The 20,293-nt window shown below is 41.1% G+C and overlaps 1 protein-coding gene across 2 annotated transcripts; it reads left to right on the forward strand.

Moving 5' to 3' along the window:
- Positions 1-3,762: 3,762 nt before the first annotated feature.
- Positions 3,763-20,257, forward strand: scaf11 (SR-related CTD-associated factor 11). 2 transcript variants are annotated; one of them, XM_083546201.1, is made up of 16 exons: positions 3,763-3,943; positions 4,022-5,740; positions 8,315-8,377; positions 9,315-9,460; positions 10,446-10,523; positions 10,650-10,720; positions 10,811-10,878; positions 10,977-11,005; positions 11,363-11,463; positions 12,837-12,962; positions 13,045-13,130; positions 13,265-15,430; positions 17,427-17,743; positions 17,839-17,994; positions 18,085-18,204; positions 19,458-20,257. In XM_083546201.1, the coding sequence occupies exons 3-16, from the start codon at positions 8,356-8,358 to the stop codon at positions 19,566-19,568; spliced, it is 3,597 nt and encodes a 1,198-aa protein (XP_083402327.1). In that variant the 5' UTR covers positions 3,763-3,943; positions 4,022-5,740; positions 8,315-8,355; the 3' UTR covers positions 19,569-20,257. The 2 variants fall into 2 exon arrangements, with proteins under 2 accessions (XP_083402327.1, XP_083402328.1); XM_083546202.1 differs by lacking the exons at positions 3,763-3,943; positions 4,022-5,740 and adding an exon at positions 6,008-6,250.
- Positions 20,258-20,293: the final 36 nt, after the last annotated feature.

Below are 20,293 nucleotides of genomic sequence, written 5' to 3' on the forward strand. Positions count from 1 at the left end.
AAAGGAACCCATCCTCATCCTCAACACTACATTTCCATTCATTTCAGTTCTATCGTTGTTACGGTGATTACCGTAATTTCCGTACTATAAAGCGCACCCATATATAAGCCGCACCCACTGAATTTGACAAAGATTTTTATTTTAAACATAAATAAGCCGCACGTGTCTATAAGCCGCAGGTGAAACTAATGAACTTTACACAGGCTTTAACGAAAGACAGTGTCTGTTACACGGTGTAACTGGAAAAAAATGTTGCGCTTCCTTTAGGAGCATAGCGGTATTTTGGGAATAGCCTGGTGCCGCATTTTTCCGCTATTACTGCATGTGTGCAAGATCGGGGAATATGTCCATATTATTTTCTGATGCTCATTTCTAAGTTTCTTTGACTAAACTGTAATGCTGTTGCCAAGAAATATTAAAAAGCACGAGTTTTGGAAACCTGTCTGTGCCTATATGATTTCTGTTGCAACTTTAGTTAGTGAGCTCTTCCTTAACCGTGACTCAACGCGTTACAACGGCTTGTATCTAAACAGTAGCCGACCAAGAAAGTCATTGTTCACTGTCTTCCTCCTTCCTTTCACAACTATTTCTCTCGGGAGTTTATCTTTTGGCATCGTCGTGCGTTTAAAAAAAAACGTTTTTTCTCCCGATGACGTGCAGCTCAGAACACAGGTGAGGTGCGTCATTGGTCTAATGTTATGGGGCTCAGTTTTTTGGCTTGAAGTTTGTGAAACCGGGAAAAACCCAGGAAAAATTTATAAAATAAGCCGCTTCGTTGTTTAAGCCGCGGGGTTCAAATCGTGGAAAAAAGTAGCGGCTTATAGTCCGAAAAATACGGTAAATGCAACTTGTGGTCATGAGCCATTGTCTGCTGACAGTTAATCCATCTTCAAAGCTGTGTTGCTCTGTAATCTCATGGAACACAGGCTGTTGATGCAAAACCATCCCCAGCTGCACAGAGTGGCCTTCAGTCGAAGAGAACCGCATCCACAGATAAGACACAAGGACGAAACAGGCAGATCCGAGGAGAGAAAAGAGACAGGAACACACACTCTTCTTCACTCTTTACCCTTTCTGCTGTCTAGAAAAAGGTACAGAAGCATTCAGGCCCTCACATCCAAACTCTGTAATAGGTTTGTTTTACACACAAACACACTCAAACCAAGACTTTGAATCTTTTAACCCAAATAACTACTTTCAAACTACTGATCTTCACATAGAGTATTTATTATTAAACTGGCAACGTATTAACACACATCTACTGTACTGCTGCTCCATTTATTACCTCATTGTGTTGTCTGGTTTGCATTTAACATCGTTTGTGGACATGCATTTTATATTATGTCCTAATCAATTTTTTTTGTTGTTGTTATCTTGTTGTATTTTGGGATTTTTCAAGGGTCCTGGAAGAATGTTGCTCATGCACTGTACTGTATATGATCAAACTGATTTGAAATGTGCTTTCCCATTTTACTTTCCATTGGCCATCACATTGATTTGCATAAACAGACCAGAGGACAAGGAAGAACGTTTGAGAGCTGCTTGGTACAAGGGTTTGCAACGGTTTTGTTTTTCGTTCTATTCAAGCAGACTAGTGTATCTGCTCACAGCAATTCTAATTAAAACTGCAGTAGTGTGAAGTCGGAGGATGTTCCAAGAACTTAAGCATCGCTTCCGGCCTGCAAACATTTATTAACCTTTCAGAGAGTTGACAACTATCTACATTTAGTAGTTCCTCCTTCACAGGAAACCTTTTACACATGCTTCCGCCTTCTGTCTTTTCTTTTTTTTTGTGCTTTTCTAAGTTGATGATAGTTTAATAATGAGATTATAAAATTGGCTGTAGTGATCTGAGCTTTCTCCTCATGAGACAATTTTTTTGAATGTGGTGTAAATGAAAGACCTCTGCACGTTGCTCTGGTTTAAAAATTTACCACATTATCTGGGGGGGAAGGTCGTACTGTTTCTGCATTAATGTGATGGTTTTCTCAGTTTTTCTGGTCTGCCCTCATAAGGTTTCGCAAAACTTCAAAAGTACACAAGAACGAGCAGAACATACACAATATCATTAATATGAAAATTTGCTATGCAATGTCAGACTGTGTGTGTGTGTGTGTGTGTGTGTGTGTGTGTGTGTGTGTGTGTGTGTGTGTGTGTGTGTGTGAGAAGTATGAAAGGCAACAAAAAGACAGTCTCTTAAAAAACAGTCAAAATGGGCCATTCCCATTTTCAGGTAAACTGAGCTTTATTAGACTGGACAAAAGCGCCCTCTGCTGGTGAGTACAACACAACTCGGACAAACCTCAACCTCAAAAATAAAATAAATGAATAAATTAAAATTTATTTTTGAATTTCATATACATTTATTAAAAAGTCTAATTTGCCTATAGATGTAAGGGTTAATGTGGGTTTGATGTAACTACTAATTATTATAATATTTTTTTTATCAAGAATGAGTTATAACCAATTTTTAATCAAATTTTATTCGTATTTAGGAAGTTCAGAAAATATATTTAAGATTATAATTGCTTAATCAAATTATATTATAATATATTATATTATATTATATTTAAATCATGTATTATTTATAACCAGTTTTGAATTAAATCAAATTAAAACCATATTTAGAAAGTTCCAAAATGAGAAATATTAAGCTAAGATTATAATTAAATGTCTTAAGTATATTATATTATATTATATTGTATTTTATTATGTTATATTATATCATATTATATTGTATAATATTTTTATTATGTATGAGTAATAACCAATTTTTAATTCAACTAAAACATTATTTATTTTATATATTTGAGATTATAATTAAATGCCTATTTTATATTATATTACTTTGTATTGTATTGCATTTTATTGTATAGTCTTTTAATCATGTACGAGTTAAAACCAATTTTAGATACAATTAAAGGAAAAACACATTTCGAAAGTCCAAACTTAATGATCCAGAAAGTTCTGGAAGCCACTTTCAGTGAGATGAGGTGGGATAAGGATTCATGTCTGTGTGTGAGGTTTTTATTAAAGTTCTAACTTCACTTCAGAAGAACATATGTGGCAGACCAGCCCATGAGCCATGAACGGTTTGAAACGTGAAGGTGCCATCTGGCTGATTCATTAAATCGGTTGATCTCATTGCTGTGCTCTTCTCTGGATGGTGTCTTTGACTGCCGGCTTTGCAGGATTGATTACATCTTTCCAGCCGTGTGCCAACTACACCTGGCACAGGGCATAAACCTTCATAAACCTTCATCATGTCTAAATGTCAAAAGTGTCTCTGCATTCAGTGTTTGACTGTTACATTCCTGAGTATAGCAATCATCTGCTATTTGCCCCAGGCTGACCTTCTTACAATTCCTCCTGTTCACTAAAGCACATGCAAACTCAGGTGTGTTGGACCAGACACCCTCAGAAACCTTCTCTAGTGCTCTGCATATGGGTCTTAAATTGAAGCACGGCAACATTCTCTGTCTCCAAAGTCATCCAGAACATCAGGTTCAGCATTCTGCTGATCATCGACCCAATCTGCATCATTCGTCTTTTGAGTGTGATGGTGCTTGGAGCCTGTCAACAGAACATGTGAGCTGGTAAGTCAGATTCCAAACAGGACTCAAGCCTGAGCGTTTCAACTGTCGGTCAACTGTCAGCTGGGAAACGTCTCCTAGATGAGGCCAGACAGCATGCTTCTGGAGACACTTTGATCGTTCTCTTGGCTCAGAATCAAGATCTAATTATAGCAGCTGGTGTTGCTTTGGCATTGCTATGTAATTAGTACAGGAGACATCTGAACTGAAGATCATTTCTCTAATATGGTCAATGCTGAAGCAGCGCACATGTTGCTGGGGTTCGACTATGGCTTCCAGAGAGATTAGACTTTAAATAATATAGAACCCCGTCAAGCTTAGCAAGTGCCAATATCATTAGAAAATGAGAAGTTGTGAATATGAGTTATGACCGTCATTGGAATGCAGCATACAGCATATGTTTCTGACAGAAAAATCATAATTATGAGATGGATTACAAATTGAACGCCACAATAATGTTTTAAATATACAGAGAACTTTTCTATGAGCTCTGAACTTTCCAAGCTGGGGCTTGTTGACTAATGAAAAGTCATTATGGATGTTTACACGTGCCCATTTCCATCATTCCAAATTATTTCAAACTCGATTGTGTATGTCAAAAACTACAGATAGTTCTTTACATTTGCTCTACATTGTCCATGTGGACATGAGACACAAAACATCTGTAAAGGTAAAGTTAGAATGGATTTTTCTTTTCCATTTGGTCTCTAGGCGATCTTTTGAGTGTTCAAGTGATCAGCCTGATTACTAATAGATCTTTTGTTTTGCGTGTAAATATGCGGATAATGAATGTGACAGGGGGCCTATTCGGTTTTAATGGGAAATGGCCGGATTGACTGTGAAAGAACTACATTGGAGGCACACATGAGCACTCTGGATTGGAGTTTCTCAAAGATGCAGAGATTTGTGATGGTCGTTCATGAACGATTTGCTCATTTCGAACGAGTCGTCTCAAAAAGCGATTTGTACATTTTTTTTACTGGAAGTGCATGAGCAAAGCTTCGCAAAATCTCACTAGGTTATGTACAGGAAACAGTAATAATTCACCTCTCAACTCTTCCAGCCTGAGTCGTTCGTTCTTTTATCACATGACTCCCATTGATGCTATGCAGTTATATATACATTTATAATTTATTGGAACTATAGTTGTGTGTGTTGACGTGACGGGGGATCTGCTTGTTCAAAATTTTACATTTTATTTTATTTCTGATCGAAGGAACAAAATGAATCAAATGACAAAAAAAATGATTCAAAGAACCGATTCACTAAAATGATCCGATTTTCCCATTACTAACAGAAATGATTAATGATGAAATAAGGTTATTTTTGGATGAAGTAAATAAATAATAAAAGTGCATTATTATTATATAGTAAGAGTTCTTTAAGTTAAGCAAAATTAAAGGATGCAAACGAAATACATAAATAGAAGCGCTTTTTTATTTTATTTTAGAGAGTACTCCAAGGTCCGAGTGTGTGTGTGTGTGTGTGCGTGTGTTTGCGCTTGCGCAATCATCGTAAACGGTTTCCCAACTCGTAATTCCTACTCGGAACGTCGGAGTTGTTTTTAAATCTTGAATCCGGCTCTTCATATTGGCGGATTTACCGTGACGTCACTGCAAGATGGCGGCGCTCGTTTTGAGAAACAAATAACTCGAATTGATATTCATTCAAAAATATCCGACTTCACTGTGGTCGTTAAGACGACATTATGGACTGGACGGGTTGTGAAATGTAAGTAATAATTATGTACATAATTCCGTTGTTTATTGTTTGATTTTTTTAATGGGATAAACAAATAAATAAAGGATTATTACGGAAGCACTTAAACGCACCACGCTTCCCTGGTCACGGGCGCGAACGCGGCGTTACTTCGCGCACTCTTGAATGGAGCAAATCTTTTTCCGGGGTGTGAGATGACGCACGCATCCCGTCCGCCACCATTTCCCATTCTTTCCGCGTGCAGCAGCGCCACCGCGCGGCCAGGAGAGGAGACACTTACAAGAACCCTGAGCCGCTCTACATGTGGCAGCCGTTCGTGCACTTCGTACGCGTTCGGGCCGGACGCACAGCTCGGTGTCGGAGTCGGGGTCTCCGCGCGCAGGTTGGAGCGGAGTTTACCCGCGGCTAAAGCCGGAGCTTCGGCTGAGGTAAAAATAATAATAATAATAATAAAACGGCGCTCGGTGTATCGCTGAGGTGAGCAGCGCTGTTTGCTAACGCGCGTGCTAAACACGGAGTGAGTGAGTGAGTTCGTGCGCGTGCGTGTGAGAGAAAGAGAGAGGTGAAAGAATGAAAGAAAGAAAGTCAGTCTGAAAGTTCGCGCGCTGTAGCCGAAACCTCTCTGTGACGATCGTTAGCTTCCAGGCTAATCTCACCGACAAGTTTAAGCGGACACAACTCAGTGTGGCTAAGCTAGGCTAACACACACACGGTCACCCGACTTCCGGTAACACCAGGATATAATCAAGATTCGAGTGAGTGTGCGTATGTGTGAGTGTGTGAGAAAGTGAACCGGTGTCGACTACCTCACAGGATTTGGGCCTACGTTTACGATTGGAGGTGAAAGGTCACGTTGGTGGCGTGCAAAACCGAAGAGATGCGTGTCGTGTTTGTGTCTTACCAGCAGCTGGTCACGTGATCAACACGCCAGAGAGTGTGTAAGAATGTGTTTGTATGTATATGTGTATATACAGTATGTGTGTATGAGAGCATGTGTATAAGTGAGTGTGTGTGTTACACACACACACACACACACACTCACTGATATAAACCTAAACATTTCTAGATCTGTGGAAACATGCTTGTTCACGTGACACGTACGGACCTTGCACTCCACCTTCCAGATTTCTTAATGTGAATACAGTTGGACAAACACGTCATCACGTGCATCTCTAGCTGTCTGCCGAATTCACGTCATGCCACGACACGTCTGTCTTCTTTTGGTCACACGTGATCTCACGTGATGAGAATTCGCGGGGCAGAGTTGAATACCAGACCTGAACTAAGGGAATTTCGGATTTCCTGGGTTTTCGGCGTTCACACGTGCAAGGATTTAATTTTCTCATGTCTCCCGTTCCCACACCTGACCCTGTCGCTTACGAACGCCAGTGCTGAGCCTCTCTGCGTGTGTGTGAGCGCAGCATCAGAAAGGGACCAGGGTTCTTCCTAAAACTCAGATTTTCTTCTTTACCGAATTAACGCAGTATAAAACGCTTCCCAGGTGCCCACGAATGAAAGAAGTCATGTTACCAAGCGTGTCACCATGCTTTGATAAAAACTCTGTTCCGATCTGAGCCCCAGAAAGAACCTCTGTTTCTGCACCAGCTTTCGGAGAGAGACGATTGCGATGTGAGGATCACGTGACCTCTCTTTTCCTTACGACTGCTTCAACCTACTGTAACAGGACACAGTTTCCATGAAGGTTCTTGTAACATCCAAATGTATACCAGAACCCACGGTTTTTCAGTAGAACATCAGCCCGTCTCACTGCTGCTTCAGACCACCTTCTTTCTTTGCTCTGTGATCTTCAGGTGGTGTACAGGGGCCAGCATGGTCTCTCTGAGTGCTCTGCAGCTTCACACGCGACTTTCGAGATTACCGGTTGTTCTTGCTGGGATCATGTTTGTCAACAGAACACTGAGAGTTGAAAACTATTTTCCATACTATTCAGTTTTTTAAAACATATAAAAATAAGAATTAGAAAAAAAAAAAAATAATTTTATGAAACAAAAGGCGAAATTTGAAAACGGCAATTTAGTCTAAAAACGCTTTGCGGGCACACATTTGTTTTTGGTTGTTCCCCAAAAATTGCTCATTCCCACCAAAACGTCTCAACTCAAACAACTCAACTCAAACAAGCATAACGTGAGGCACTTCGACCCACGTCATTTGCGCTCTGTGTTATTTACTTTCCGACTTTGTGTCCACTTCAGAGAGTGTTTTTTTCCCCCCCAAAAGCTCAATTTTCATTGACTGAAAGTGTCTCGGTGTGGACTGAAGGCCAAAATGGAGAGAAAAAAATCTGCTGCTGATTTATTCTTTAAATCGAGTATTCTAACGATTATTCGAGAAAAGCTGCAGCGTTTCTCATCCATGTGTTTTTTTTCCCCCAGAATGTTACACAAAGTTAGAGGCACACAATTGTATCGGTCGTCTTTGGACGCAGGAGCATGCAATTTGTCCCTTCACTTGACCTAGGAGACCCAAACCACAGAGATCTGCTTTTCATGGGTTGGAGTGGAAGATCTCTTTTCTGAAGCGCTCCAAACTCCATTGAATACCTTTTGGAAAGAATGTGAATACTGACTGCACCCCAAATCTTATCACCTCACCTACATCACTACCTACTAACACCCTTATGGCTGAATGTGCACAAATCTCCGAAAAACAACAACTAGTGGAACATCTTCCCAGAAGAGTGAAGCTTTTTATAACAGCAAATGGAGGCCAAATGTGGAATGGGATGTTCAAAAAAGAAGCACATACCAATCTTGTGTTTGGGTGTCCACAAACTTTTGTCAGTATAGTGTATATTTGCATCCTCAGGCAATGTCTGCATGAATCCGGATGAATTCAAAAACGCCCCGGGTTCACACTTTTGTTTTGTTGGTCCACACGTTCTTGTACTGCCGTATTGGAATATTCTGTGCATATCTAATAATTCAGCCTGACTGCTTAATACAGCTCTTTTCACGTCTGTCATTGATATGTTGTTCTTACAGACTTACCTTGGATTGGTAGTGGTGGACACGCAGATCCAAAGATGCCTACAGGTTCCAGAAATGGTGAGTGTGTTGCATCTGTGTGTGTGTTTTTTATGTCGTTTATTTATTTTGTAATGGTTTGGACTCCTGATAGCGTTTCTCGGATAACAGTCCCCAGACTTGCCATGACCCTGAAGACAACAAAACGGTAGCGATAAGTGAAGGAACATTATTTTTTTTTAATATTGAGATGGTAAAATGAGAAGAATACTCGCATCACATTCATGGACGATCACATAATGAGCTACTTATGTGGTCGGGTCTGAAAAAGTCGATGAATTCATGCTCAAAGTGCAGACATTCAGCTGAGGGTATTCCTTCTGTCGTACGAGGTGGAATCAGAATGTTTTCAGACTAGTTTTGAACATGCCCACAGAGGGCAGCACAATGCTACACACAGGCACAGGGAGCACCGAACTTCATTAGTGCTAAGACGTTGCTCTGTGTACATCACGATCTCACTTTCGCACCCACCCTACTCGCCTGATGTGGCCCAGGCGGACTTTGCCCTCTTCCCGAAGATGAAGCTCAAGGGTCGCCGTTTTGACACCGTTGCGGAAATCCAGCGCGAATCACAAAAAGGCGCTTGACACGCTTCGAAAAGAAGACTTCCAGGATGCGATAGTGTGTAAACGAAGATAAATTAAATACTTACTTGTAAGCAAACGTGTTTTAAAACCATCTCTTAGTTGTCAAGTCAAAGAAATGTTCTGCAATAGCGGGGTCGATCGCATGACCTAAATACAATCAAGCTATATTTACTTTCTGAAGTCGGAATGCAACAAGTACAAGCAGGAAGTAAAAACTTTTTTTTCTTGTCTGTTTTAAAGACCTGATAAAAAACATTTTTGAGAAAGAGAGAGAGATCAGAAGTGTGTGTGTGTGTGTGTGTGTGTGTGTGTGTGTGTGTGTGTGTGTGTGTGTGTGTGTGTGTGTGTGTGTGTGTGTGTGTGTGTAGGTGCGCAGAGTGTAGAGGATGCATCTGAGGATGAGGAAAACCAGCTCTGCCCGATCTGCCTGAACCCCCTCAGGCCTCTAGAGCGCGCTGTTCCTGACACCTGCAACCACGGCTACTGCCTTAGCTGCATCCTGCGATGGGCTCAGGTCTGCTGCTCTCTCTCACACACACACACACACACACACACACACACACACACACACACACACACACACACAAATATCAAGGAACCCAAGGCTTTATTACACGTTAGAATGTAGATCACCGACCCCACAGCCCTGATTTCACGTCAGTAAATGTACTGCTCACACAGCGTTAGTTGTGTAAAACCCTACGATCCATTTTAGCTCAAACCCAACAGCATTCTCTGATCTCAAGCTTCAGCAGAAGAGATTCGACGTGAGGGGGAAAATATGACCTTTTGTACAAAGGTCCCCTGATTTTTTTTTTTTTGTTTGTTTTGTTTGGTCTTTATTTATTATTGAATTTTTTAGCTCAAGGTCAGCCCTATATGGCATTTATTACAAAGCATAACTGATTAAAGAGGAAAATGCAGCAGTTAAATGTTGGATGTGTGTTTAAACTTCAGTATCAGAAAAACGATTACAGTCCATATCCTTATCAGCTTTTCTGCTCGTTTTTCCCCCTTTATTGATTCGTGAACTCGGATGTTGTAAACAAGTGAAACAGGACGAACACATGGATAACAAATTGCATTAAAACGATACTTTTGCTGAAAACTTTTGAAAGGACATTTTAGTGACCCCCTTTTTTAGCCGTAGCGCAAAACCATTTGTAGTCAAAAGTATTGGGACACCGGCTACAACCCAACATGCCCCCCCCCCCCCCCCCCAAACCCATTCCGGCATGACGATCTGCTTTTCATGAGTTGGAGTGGAAGATCTCCTGCTACAGTGCTCTCACCACCTTTTGTGATGAATTGGAACCCCTCAATCTCATGAATCTCCACAATCTTTATTCTTGCCATAATTTCCCCAATTAAACCCCAGACTAAAGTTCTTGATGTTCATCTTTATGTGATCTTTGTATTTGTTTGTTGGTTTGTATTGATCGTTACAGTGTTAATTACAAATCACTGAATGCACCTGTTGTGTGTTTTCTATGATTCAGCTGCTGCAGATCTGTCCGGTGGATCGCAGACCATTCAGCTCAATCTGTACACAGGATCCTGTTCTGGGATACATCGAGGTTGAGATATTTTTCCTTCTTCTTTTGTCGTTTTTTTTTTTTTTTTTTTTTCCTCATGCTATCCATCTTTTATCCAACTCTTTTTACTGCTTTTTATGACCTAATGGATGTGTACTGTGTCTACAGATTCCTGTAAAATCATCCACCACTTGTGTATGCAACTCTAAAGATGAGGAAAAGCTGGAAAGCTGTTCACTGTAGGTGTTTTTTTTATTTTTTTATTATTTTTTTTTCCTCCATTCATTGTGACTGGGTAATGAGTGTACGTTTTACCGTGTTGATTGCAGGGAGGGGAAAACCAAAAAGCATGGAAAGGGGGAGAAAAGAGCCTGTGCTGAACGGACATGTCAGATATGTATGTAAACAACATTCCTGACAATTTCAATACATTAAAAAAAAACAAAGAACAAAAAAAAAACTTACCTGTCACCTTTGCATGTTTGTTCACAAAAGGTGATGTCCCTTCCCCTGCACTGAAAAAGGTTTGTGTTTCTCTGTATTACATTTTCAGTATAGTATTTAACAGACTGTGGCAAAAGTTTTGAACAAAATAACCCCGAATAGAGATTATGAATTATCTGCCTTTTTTGTTGTTGGTGTTTTAATTTTTAACTTATGGTTTTAAATGTCAATAGACTTTCAGTACTTTTGAAAAGAAATCTGATGAATCTGAATGTATAATGTTTACATCATTTTTGTAATCGAATTACTCGAGAGATCGTTTCAGCCCCAGTTACCGTACATAATGTCACAGCCCCCGGTTTCATTTTTTAATCCACATTATTTTAGATTTTTTTCAATTATTATTATTAATCAGTGTGTTTTAAATCCCTGATCAGGTTAAAGGCGAGACGTGCCGTTCACAGCTTCTTACTCAGCACAGTGAGCCTGGACCTCCAGCCCAGCAGGGGGAGACACTCGGCTTACTCACCCAAGTCACGTAAATATTTCCCAGGCAGTGTGGGGGTGGGGGCAGAGAGGAATGTTTTTAAATAGACCAGGGATGGGCAACTTTCATACCAGGGTGCCAGATTAACACATTTTACATAATTTCTCTATTTACTCTTTACTGAGGGAACTTGGTGTACAATTAATGCAGTGAGTTTCCTAACCATAAAACAGTTCTCAAACTTCCCTCTTGAGAAAATTCTGTCATCATTTACTCACACTTATGTTGTTCCAAACCTGTATGAGTTTAAAAAAAAAAACAGAAATAAGCGCATACAGGTTTGGAACAATATATTGGTGATTAAATGTGACTATTTTCATTTTTGGGTGAACTGTCCCTTTAAAAAAAAAATTTTTTAAATAGTAATAAAATACTGAATATAAGAACAATTCAGTGCATAAACTTCCCCAAATAAGATAAGAAACACCTTTATTCGACCCACAGTGGGGAAATTTCTCTGTTACATCAGCAAAGAAAAAAATTAATGCAAATATATAAAAGAATAGACATACTATATTATACAGTATATACACAACACAATGTGTAAATACAAATAAGAAAAAAGACCACTAGTAATTAGTTACGCTAACAGACATATTGCACACAGATAAACAGTTAAAATTTGTGTTGTTTAATACATAATAAATACAAAAATTTATTGATTTCAGACATTTCTATTGCCAAATACCATCAATGCTCAATTGATTCGGTGTCAAGAGCCCCCTTAAACTGGTTTCACATCTAGTTTGGAAAACGTGGTTTTACCTGTTAATATTTATTTTATTTTTTACTAATTTTGGTGAACGTTTTAAACAGCACGCATATCCTACTATGTTTTAATTACTATGGTGACTGGCAGAAACTAGTGCCCCCTCCTGGTTGTAGAATTGCATCTTAATATGAGAGCAATCTTTTTATTTTTCAGCGATCAGCCTGACATCTTCCTAAATACGGCCCGCGGGCTGCCGGTTGCCCATCCCTGTAGCAGACGGTTTAGCTATATAGACACTTGTATCGATTGAACTTTGCTCTGACCATCAACACTTAGATTTATGGTCTGATTATACAGTATCTCACAAAAGTGAGTACACCCCTCACATTTCAGCAACCACTTTAGTAGATCGTCTCAAGGGACAATATTATAGATATGAAATTCGCATATATTTTAGAGTAGTTAATGTGCAACTTGTATAGCAGTACAGATTTACTGTCCTCTGAACATACAGCCATTATTGTCTAAATACCTGGCAACAAAAATGAGTACACCATTGTATGTCGTGTGACCATGAAACATCCTATTCAGCATGTTCATGTTTTTGTCTGATTGACTTTTGCATAAAACTGAACCTCTGGTTTCTGTGCAGTACAAATGCATCTGTGATTCCTGAGGATGAGATGATGATCGAGGAATGGACAGTGTGCCTGAGAGATACATCAGAACACCATTGGCTGGCTGTTCCTGTACCACCTCCCTTCACATGTATCCCGAGGTGTGTTTTATACTCTCTCACTCTCTCTACACACATTTTATTGTTTGTTTGATGGCCACTGACTGGTTCTTTTTTCTGTCAGCATGCTGTCCAGGCATTGCCCTCGGGCTCTTTTCCAGCAGCCCATAATACGCTCATCTCCATGTTTACCAGGATCTGGTTTCCGTGGTAAGTACCATGGATTTGGTTGTTATGCAACACGGAGTCTTCAATTAGCGCATTGCAGTAGAAGTAAAATGTATTGTATGCTGAATCTGATTTTTCTTTGTTCGACGTTCAGCAAAATTCTTTGTGTTTCTCAGTTCTTTATGGAAAGGTTTGTGCAGTCACGTGTCCCAAAGGCGGAGGGAGAAACGGTAAACGAGGATCAGGATCGAAGAGCTCAGTCAAACCAGCCGAGAATCATACAACACGCTCAGCTCGAAAACGCAAAACTGGGAATGAGGATACTTTATCCGGAGAGTCTTCCCAGTCTGACTCCGGCTCCTCTTCTCCTGCTGGTAGTGCTTCAAACGACATGCCAGCTTCTACAAGTAAGCAAAGACTTGCTGGCAAACAGAAACCAACCACAAAGAGGAAAGGAGGCAGAAAGAAAGCGGCAATTCGACAAGCAGCGATCCAAAATGAGGAACGTAGCGAGGAGGAGGCGCAGACGAGTCAAGAGGAACCTGACGCCGATGAGGAGGAGCTAAAGAGGGAGGAGACGCCCGAGGAGACAGAAGAAGGCCAGAGTTCCTGTCAGGAGGATGAAGATGAATGTTCGGATTCTGTTGATCAGGATGGAGAGGAACAAGAAAGAACCATTGATTGTTGTTCAGCGGAGACTGAAAATGTTTCGCCTCTCGCCTTAAAACAGTGTAACGAAGAAGGAGAGGATGCAGACGAGCCAACGGGTAATCAGACATCATCTCAGGAGTATCATTCTACACAGGACACGACCGAGAGTGAACCAGAAGCATCCCTCGAAAATGATTACCACCAGTCCTCTGCCGAGCAGGTGATGCACGACGAAGCTAGCAACACTCCTGACTCCTTACTGAGCAATGATCATTTGACTACTGGGCCTGAGAGCTCTTCAGAGGTAACTGAGCATAATCCAGAATCTGATGCTAAAGAAGAGCTGGTTGAGGATGAAAATGTAAGCAGTGAAGCATGTCAGCTTCCTGTGTCTGACAGCATCTCCACTCCCGAAACAGCTGGAGACTGTTTGCAAAATGAAGACACTTCGGTAACTACAGATACAAATCAAGAGCCGTCTCTCGATATTAGTAGTCAGCAGGACAATACTGAGTCTGTACCCATGGACTGTGACTCCCCTGCTTCAGAGAACACGTCCCTCGCTGCCGAGATGGTCCTGGAGATCAACAGTGCTGTTGCCGAACCCCAGATCTTATCTGCTGATGAAATCCTTATTCAAGACCGAGAGCAGAAGATCGAGGTACAAGATAAAATCGAGCCCTCCAAAGACCAGACGTCTTCAGACAAAAGAGAAGGTCGGCAACGCAAGTCTCGGTTCCACTCGCCTACGACCACCTGGTCCCCTAAAACCGAGTCCAGGAGCGAAGGGTTGCGGAGGTCGCGATCCAGGGACCGTAGTCGAAATGCCAGTTCACCACGCAGGAGTCGAGGCCGCGAGCACGAAGAGGAACGAGGCGGCTTTAGACGGAATCGCAGCAGAGACAGACGGAGCCGGAGGCGCTCTCGAAGTCGCTCCAGGTCTCGCTCCAGATCACGGTCCAGATCACGCTCCAGATCCAGAAACAGGCCAACTCAGAGAGGTGGGTCTTCCGAACGCAGCGATCAAAGGGCACAGTCGCCGTGGAAAAGAGAATCTCGGGGAGGAGATAGCTGGAGGTCTGGGCGTTCCTTTCACAACTCTAACAGAAGAAGCAATCCAGATAGATCGTTTCCAGCGAGGGAGTTCAACTCTTCAGGGAACGGCAGCCACTATCCTCTGGAGGTGTCACCAGAGAGAAGTCAGGCTGAAGACCCACAATGGGTGAAGGACAGGTTGTGGGCCAGTACCGACAGCAGGGAACGAGATCAGCCCCCCGAGGAGAAATCTGGTGATGCACCCACAGACTATTGGTCTCGAGGGGGCTGGAGCTCTGATCAAGGACGCAATGCAGGTAGGGGTCGGGGTCGGTCCTACGGACAGTGTGGCGAGTCGGCAGATAGCTGGCGGCAGCAGCGCAGCTCTTTCTCAGGAATAAACAACACAGGTAGTGACTCCTACAGTCAGTTCAACGAGAACAGACCAGGAGGAAAGAGAAAAGATCTCGAGACCTGTGATGCACTACTAGACCGTTCAGGATGGTCTGCTGCCTCGAGCTGGGCAGTGCGCAGAACCCTACCTGCTGATGTACAGAACTACTACTCACGAAGAGAAAGAGGACCTGGATCTGGTGGCAGCATCTGGAATAAACAGGAGGATGAGCAGCCTGCAGCTGGAATCTCCAAACAACCTGGTATGTACTTTATAGATTTTTGAGTACATGTGCCATTTAGACCAGTGGTCCCCAAACTTTTTTTCTGTGAGGGACACACAATTTTTCCTTTCTTTAATGGGGGCGGGTCAGTCTGTTATGGGCAGGAGTACCAGCATTATTTTGAAGATTTTATGATTGTAAATGTATTTGATTTGCCTCCTAATGCTCGATTCGTTTTTGAGCGATACTTTTCAAAAGATATATTGCTAACTAAAAGAGTATTATTACTATCAATTTTATATATATATATATATATATATATATATATATATATATATATATATATATATATATATATATATATATATATATATATATATATATATATATATATATACACACACACACACTGCTATTGAAATCAAAACATTTACTTATGCATTTGGTTGGTTTGCGAATCTAACAAATAATTAGGCTACATTAATAACTAGAGGTCGACCAATGGTGGATTTTTACCAATGGCTAGGTTGGATCGTACTTGCCGATAACCGATTAATCTACCAATGTTTAAAAAAAAAAAAAAAAAAAAAGTCCATATAACACTCCATAATAAAAAACTACTGAATCATGAAAATATGCAAAAGAAATCAAATAAATAAATGTATTAATAAATATAATTATATAATTAATAAATAATAAATATAATATTGCACTCTCTGTGCAGCACGCAGTTTCTCGTGTGAAGACAAATAGCACGTAGCTTCAGCGATTTGCCTCTAGAGGTCGCTCTTGTAATGACGGAAGCCCGGAAAAACTATTTTATATTTGCGGATAGTTCCAGCGATTAACTCAATGTGTCGACCTGTTAAAGGGACATTCTAGTTTAAAAGCCAACCTTTATTATCAAATACAGATATGATACGAGTAAAAAGTCTAATATTTGAAATTACATTTTCAAAATGTGTCTCTGGCATTGTTCAGAGGGCTGTTCCAAATGTGGGGGCAGGGCATTCATAGGGTAGATCAACTGAGGGGGAATATCTTTTGTAAAAGTAATTCATAGGTCTCTGGTACAGTTCCAAAAATTTGCGGAATTAGTTCCTTAAGACAAATTGTTTGACTGCAGGACCATCGACAGCGCAGCAGTTACACTGACCTTGATATTCGTGTTGCTAATGGCTTCTTTATTAAATACACTATGCCTTGTTAGTAAAGTTTAATAGGACTTGAGAATGAAGGCCTAATGGATAATTTATCAGTTGTCAGTTTTATGATCACAGGACTGATATTGGCTGGAGATATTTCAGGAGAAGGTCTTGTTTTACAACACAGCATTGCCATTGAGGTTTCTATGTTTTCACTGTCGAAATAGTATCTTTGTTTTACAAATTATTGCCAAAAAAGTCTGACCAGCTTTTGTCACCTAACCATAACACCCATATTTACTTGTTGAACATTCAATTCAATGCATTTTTAACCATGTACATTGTCTCAAAGCAGCTTTACAGAGATAAAGCAGTTTAAAAAATAATGTATAAGTTTGTTCCTTATAGTCTTAAGATTATCCTTAATAGGCGAGCGAGTGGCATGAGGAAGAAACTTGAGAGGAACCAGACTCAAAAGTGAACTCATCCTCATCCTTAACACTGAATGTCCATTCATTAGTTCCTTCGTTTTTAAGGTGTGCAGCGATTTAGATGATTAAATGCAACCGGTGGTCCTGAGCCATTGTAGCAGACATTATTCACCAGTTGACATTAACCACAGTGAAAATTCTCAGCAACTTCATGGATTCCCAGGCCACTGGTGCTCCACAGAGTGGCCTCATTTCTTTCTATATTTATTTTTAATTTTCCTCTTATAATAAACTCAATTCTTCTACTCGAATCTGTACAATTGTGTGTTTTGAGGAAGACCTTTATATGGTTATGATAGTCAGAGGTTCACATACTTTAGGGCATCTATTGTGTGTAATTATTAATTTTAGTAGGTTTTCACAGCAATTCTAAATTTTCGCATGTGTATTTTATTACAGATCTCCCCCAGAGTGAGCCAAACACGCATATACCTAATGAAGCAGTACCCGCCCCTCCCAGCGTACTTCCCCCTCCGATTAACATGCTTGGAGTGCTGCGCTACCCCGTGGCTCCTATGGCACCTCGAGGTGCCTCTGTGACTGTCCAGCCAGCCCCATTCGCCATTCCCACCCAGATCCCTGTTCATCTCCATCCGCCTGGACCCCCTCTTCAGATGCACGCGATGGCCGTACAGGGTCTTCCCCCGCCTCCTCCACCTCCTCCACCTGTCCAGCAGGGCGGCCACACTGTCCTGCCCACCGACCCTCTCCCTCAGGTTAGGCATCCACATTGCTCTTATCATTTACGATAGAAATAGTGATTTTTTTTGTATTGAAATGCGACACACGTCTGTTTACTGTTTTCGAGTAGGTGATTACAAGCATGCAAGGAAAAGGTGCAGCGAAGGCATCGGCAAATAAGGCTCCATCGTCACAGGTCTATCTTACCAACACCGCCCAGCCTTCCTCCACCACACAGCCCTCCTCTCACAGCAAAGCCCATGCAGACAGCTCCAAGAAGGAGAAGGTGAGAGAAGGGCGCCATCCATTGCTGATGCTGGAATTACTAATGCAATCAAATAACTAAAATTGTAAAAAAATATATTTTTATTCTCAGAAATTACAGATTCAGGAAAAAGCTGTCACTGAGGTGAAAGCAGCCATCAAGCCATATTACCAAAAGAAGGATATCACCAAGGAGGAGTACAAGGAGATTGTACGCAAAGCTGTAGAAAAGGTGAGGAAGCTGCGTTTGTGTTGTTATTCATACATTTTAATGTCCAAATATGAAGGACAAGCAGTTATTAGTGTGAATTAATAGCATTTAGGACTCACCCTTATCCAAAACGACTCCTCTCATTTATACTACTGAGCGTTCAAGGGTTAAGGGCCCCTGCTCAAGGGCCCAGCATGGGCAGCTGTGTGGTGCTGAGATTTCAACTCAAATAAATCAGATTTTATTTCACAAAAACATTCATACAGAGTACAACATGTAGTGAAATACATCTTACGACTGTCCATTCAAGCTCAGTGTGTGTGTGTGTATGTATGTATGTATATACACACACACACACACACACATAGACTTAGACTGAGCTTGAATTGATTGATGTTGAGATTCTTCTTCTCTGAAAATGTTCAGAGCACCGCTGCGTCTGAGATGTTCTTGAAACCGCACTTTCCACTTAGTAAGAGTTCGAATTTAAGTGTTGATTCAGATGTACGGTATTCTATATAAAGTCATTTTATATATTTCATGGTCAACCAGCAAGTGGCAAATGAAAAATGCAGAGGGCGGAAGAAAGCGTGCACTGTACAGTCCTAGAAACGCTCCGGATGTATTAAATGGCATGTGGATCTCTACGATTATTTTAGTAGGATTTAGATCCGGGCTCTGACTGTGACATTCAAAAACCTTCCTGAAGACGCTCCTGTTATTGACTATTGATTTGCAGAAGCACTCGGTTTTAGGCCTCCGAGTCACGGACTGCTCCAAATACACATTAATCCTCACCAGAGCGCCGTAGTTTGATGATGCTTCCAGCTCCATGCTTGATGTAGTCTAAGGATGTGGAGACCGATTTTGTTGACAGATGTTCCTTCAATGCTCCTGATGTCCTGTTTTTGGGTATATTCCTGCCCCTGCGTTTTGTTGATGTGCTTCCTGCTTGCAGTTGAAGGAAATTATTAAAGTACGTTTTAAGCGAAACAGTTGATCATTTCTTTAAGTTTCGGTGGTTTGATTCCTGGCCAACGCACAGTTGAAGGAAGTGGTAGCTCAGTGGTTAATGCTCTGGGTTACTGATAAGAAGGTTCAAGTCCTGGTATTACCAATCTGCCTTTTGAGCATCTCTGGGGTGTGCAAAGAAACAATTTCACTGTACCGTAACAAAAATGACACATTTTTTTCCAAAAATTTTATAAACCCAGGTTTGAATGTGATTGGTTCAGTCTGAAGCCAGTCTCGCTGACCGTGTTCCTCTTCTGCAGGTCTGCCACAGCAAGAGCGGAGAAGTCAACGCCAGCAAAGTGGCCAACCTCGTGAAAGCATACGTGGACAAGTACAAACACGTCCGCAAGAACAAATCCGACAAGAACTGAGGGAGACGCCGCCCTGCCGCACAAGTGCAATTCCTACCACGGCAGCCCGTCTAGACTCCAGCCGGCCGCCACGTCCGGAGATCTTCTTCATATCGGAGAAACAGTAACAGAGATTTTTCTATAGATTGCGTTATTTTTGTTTCATTTCGATTTCCTAAGAGTGCAAACTGCCCTTTAATTGCTTTAATCTCTGTTGTTCTGGCGGGGCTGCTTCAAACGTTCACCGAGGGGGTGGAGATCGATCGACACACACTCGTCACACACTTCTCCAGTCTGTGGCGATGCTGTGCTGTAGAAGTGATTAATCACATGAAAAAAGAGTGGTACTCCCTTGATCTTGCTTATCCTCCCTCCGTCCCATTGCGCTATCTTTTTTTGTCAAGGACTTTAATAATGTTATAACATTTAAATTTACTTTTTTTTCTACTCAACATTATCTTAATCTTCAATAAATGTCCATTGACAATGTGATTTTTTTTTTTTTTTTTTTTCCTATGAATTAGTGCAGCTGGAGATCTGGAGATATTTCTATGTGAATCTTGGACATTAGGTGCAGGGAGCCTGTGCACAGATTTTCAATTAAAGTATGAACAGAGCTGTTTTTAGTTGCCCTTCGTAGTGCTTTCTGTATCACACAATTGTATTTATTTACCTCCCAGAGCAGAAAGAAATAAACAAGCTCTCTGTTCCCTTTGCTTTAAAAGTGTTCGGTTCCGAGACTGAAA

The sequence above is a fragment of the Silurus aristotelis genome, assembly GCF_946808225.1.
Source record: "Silurus aristotelis genome assembly, chromosome: 7".
Lineage (NCBI taxonomy): Eukaryota > Metazoa > Chordata > Actinopteri > Siluriformes > Siluridae > Silurus > Silurus aristotelis.

What these genes read in the sequence shown, in the direction of transcription:
- scaf11 (XM_083546201.1), top strand. Translation starts at nt 8,356, where the DNA reads ATGCCTACAGGTTCCAGAAATG. An exon ending in GCATCCTGCGATGGGCTCAG is followed by an intron (nt 9,461 to 10,445) that starts GTCTGCTGCTCT and finishes TCTATGATTCAG; the next exon opens with CTGCTGCAGATCTGTCCGGT. An exon ending in AAGCTGGAAAGCTGTTCACT is followed by an intron (nt 10,721 to 10,810) that starts GTAGGTGTTTTT and finishes TGTTGATTGCAG; the next exon opens with GGAGGGGAAAACCAAAAAGC.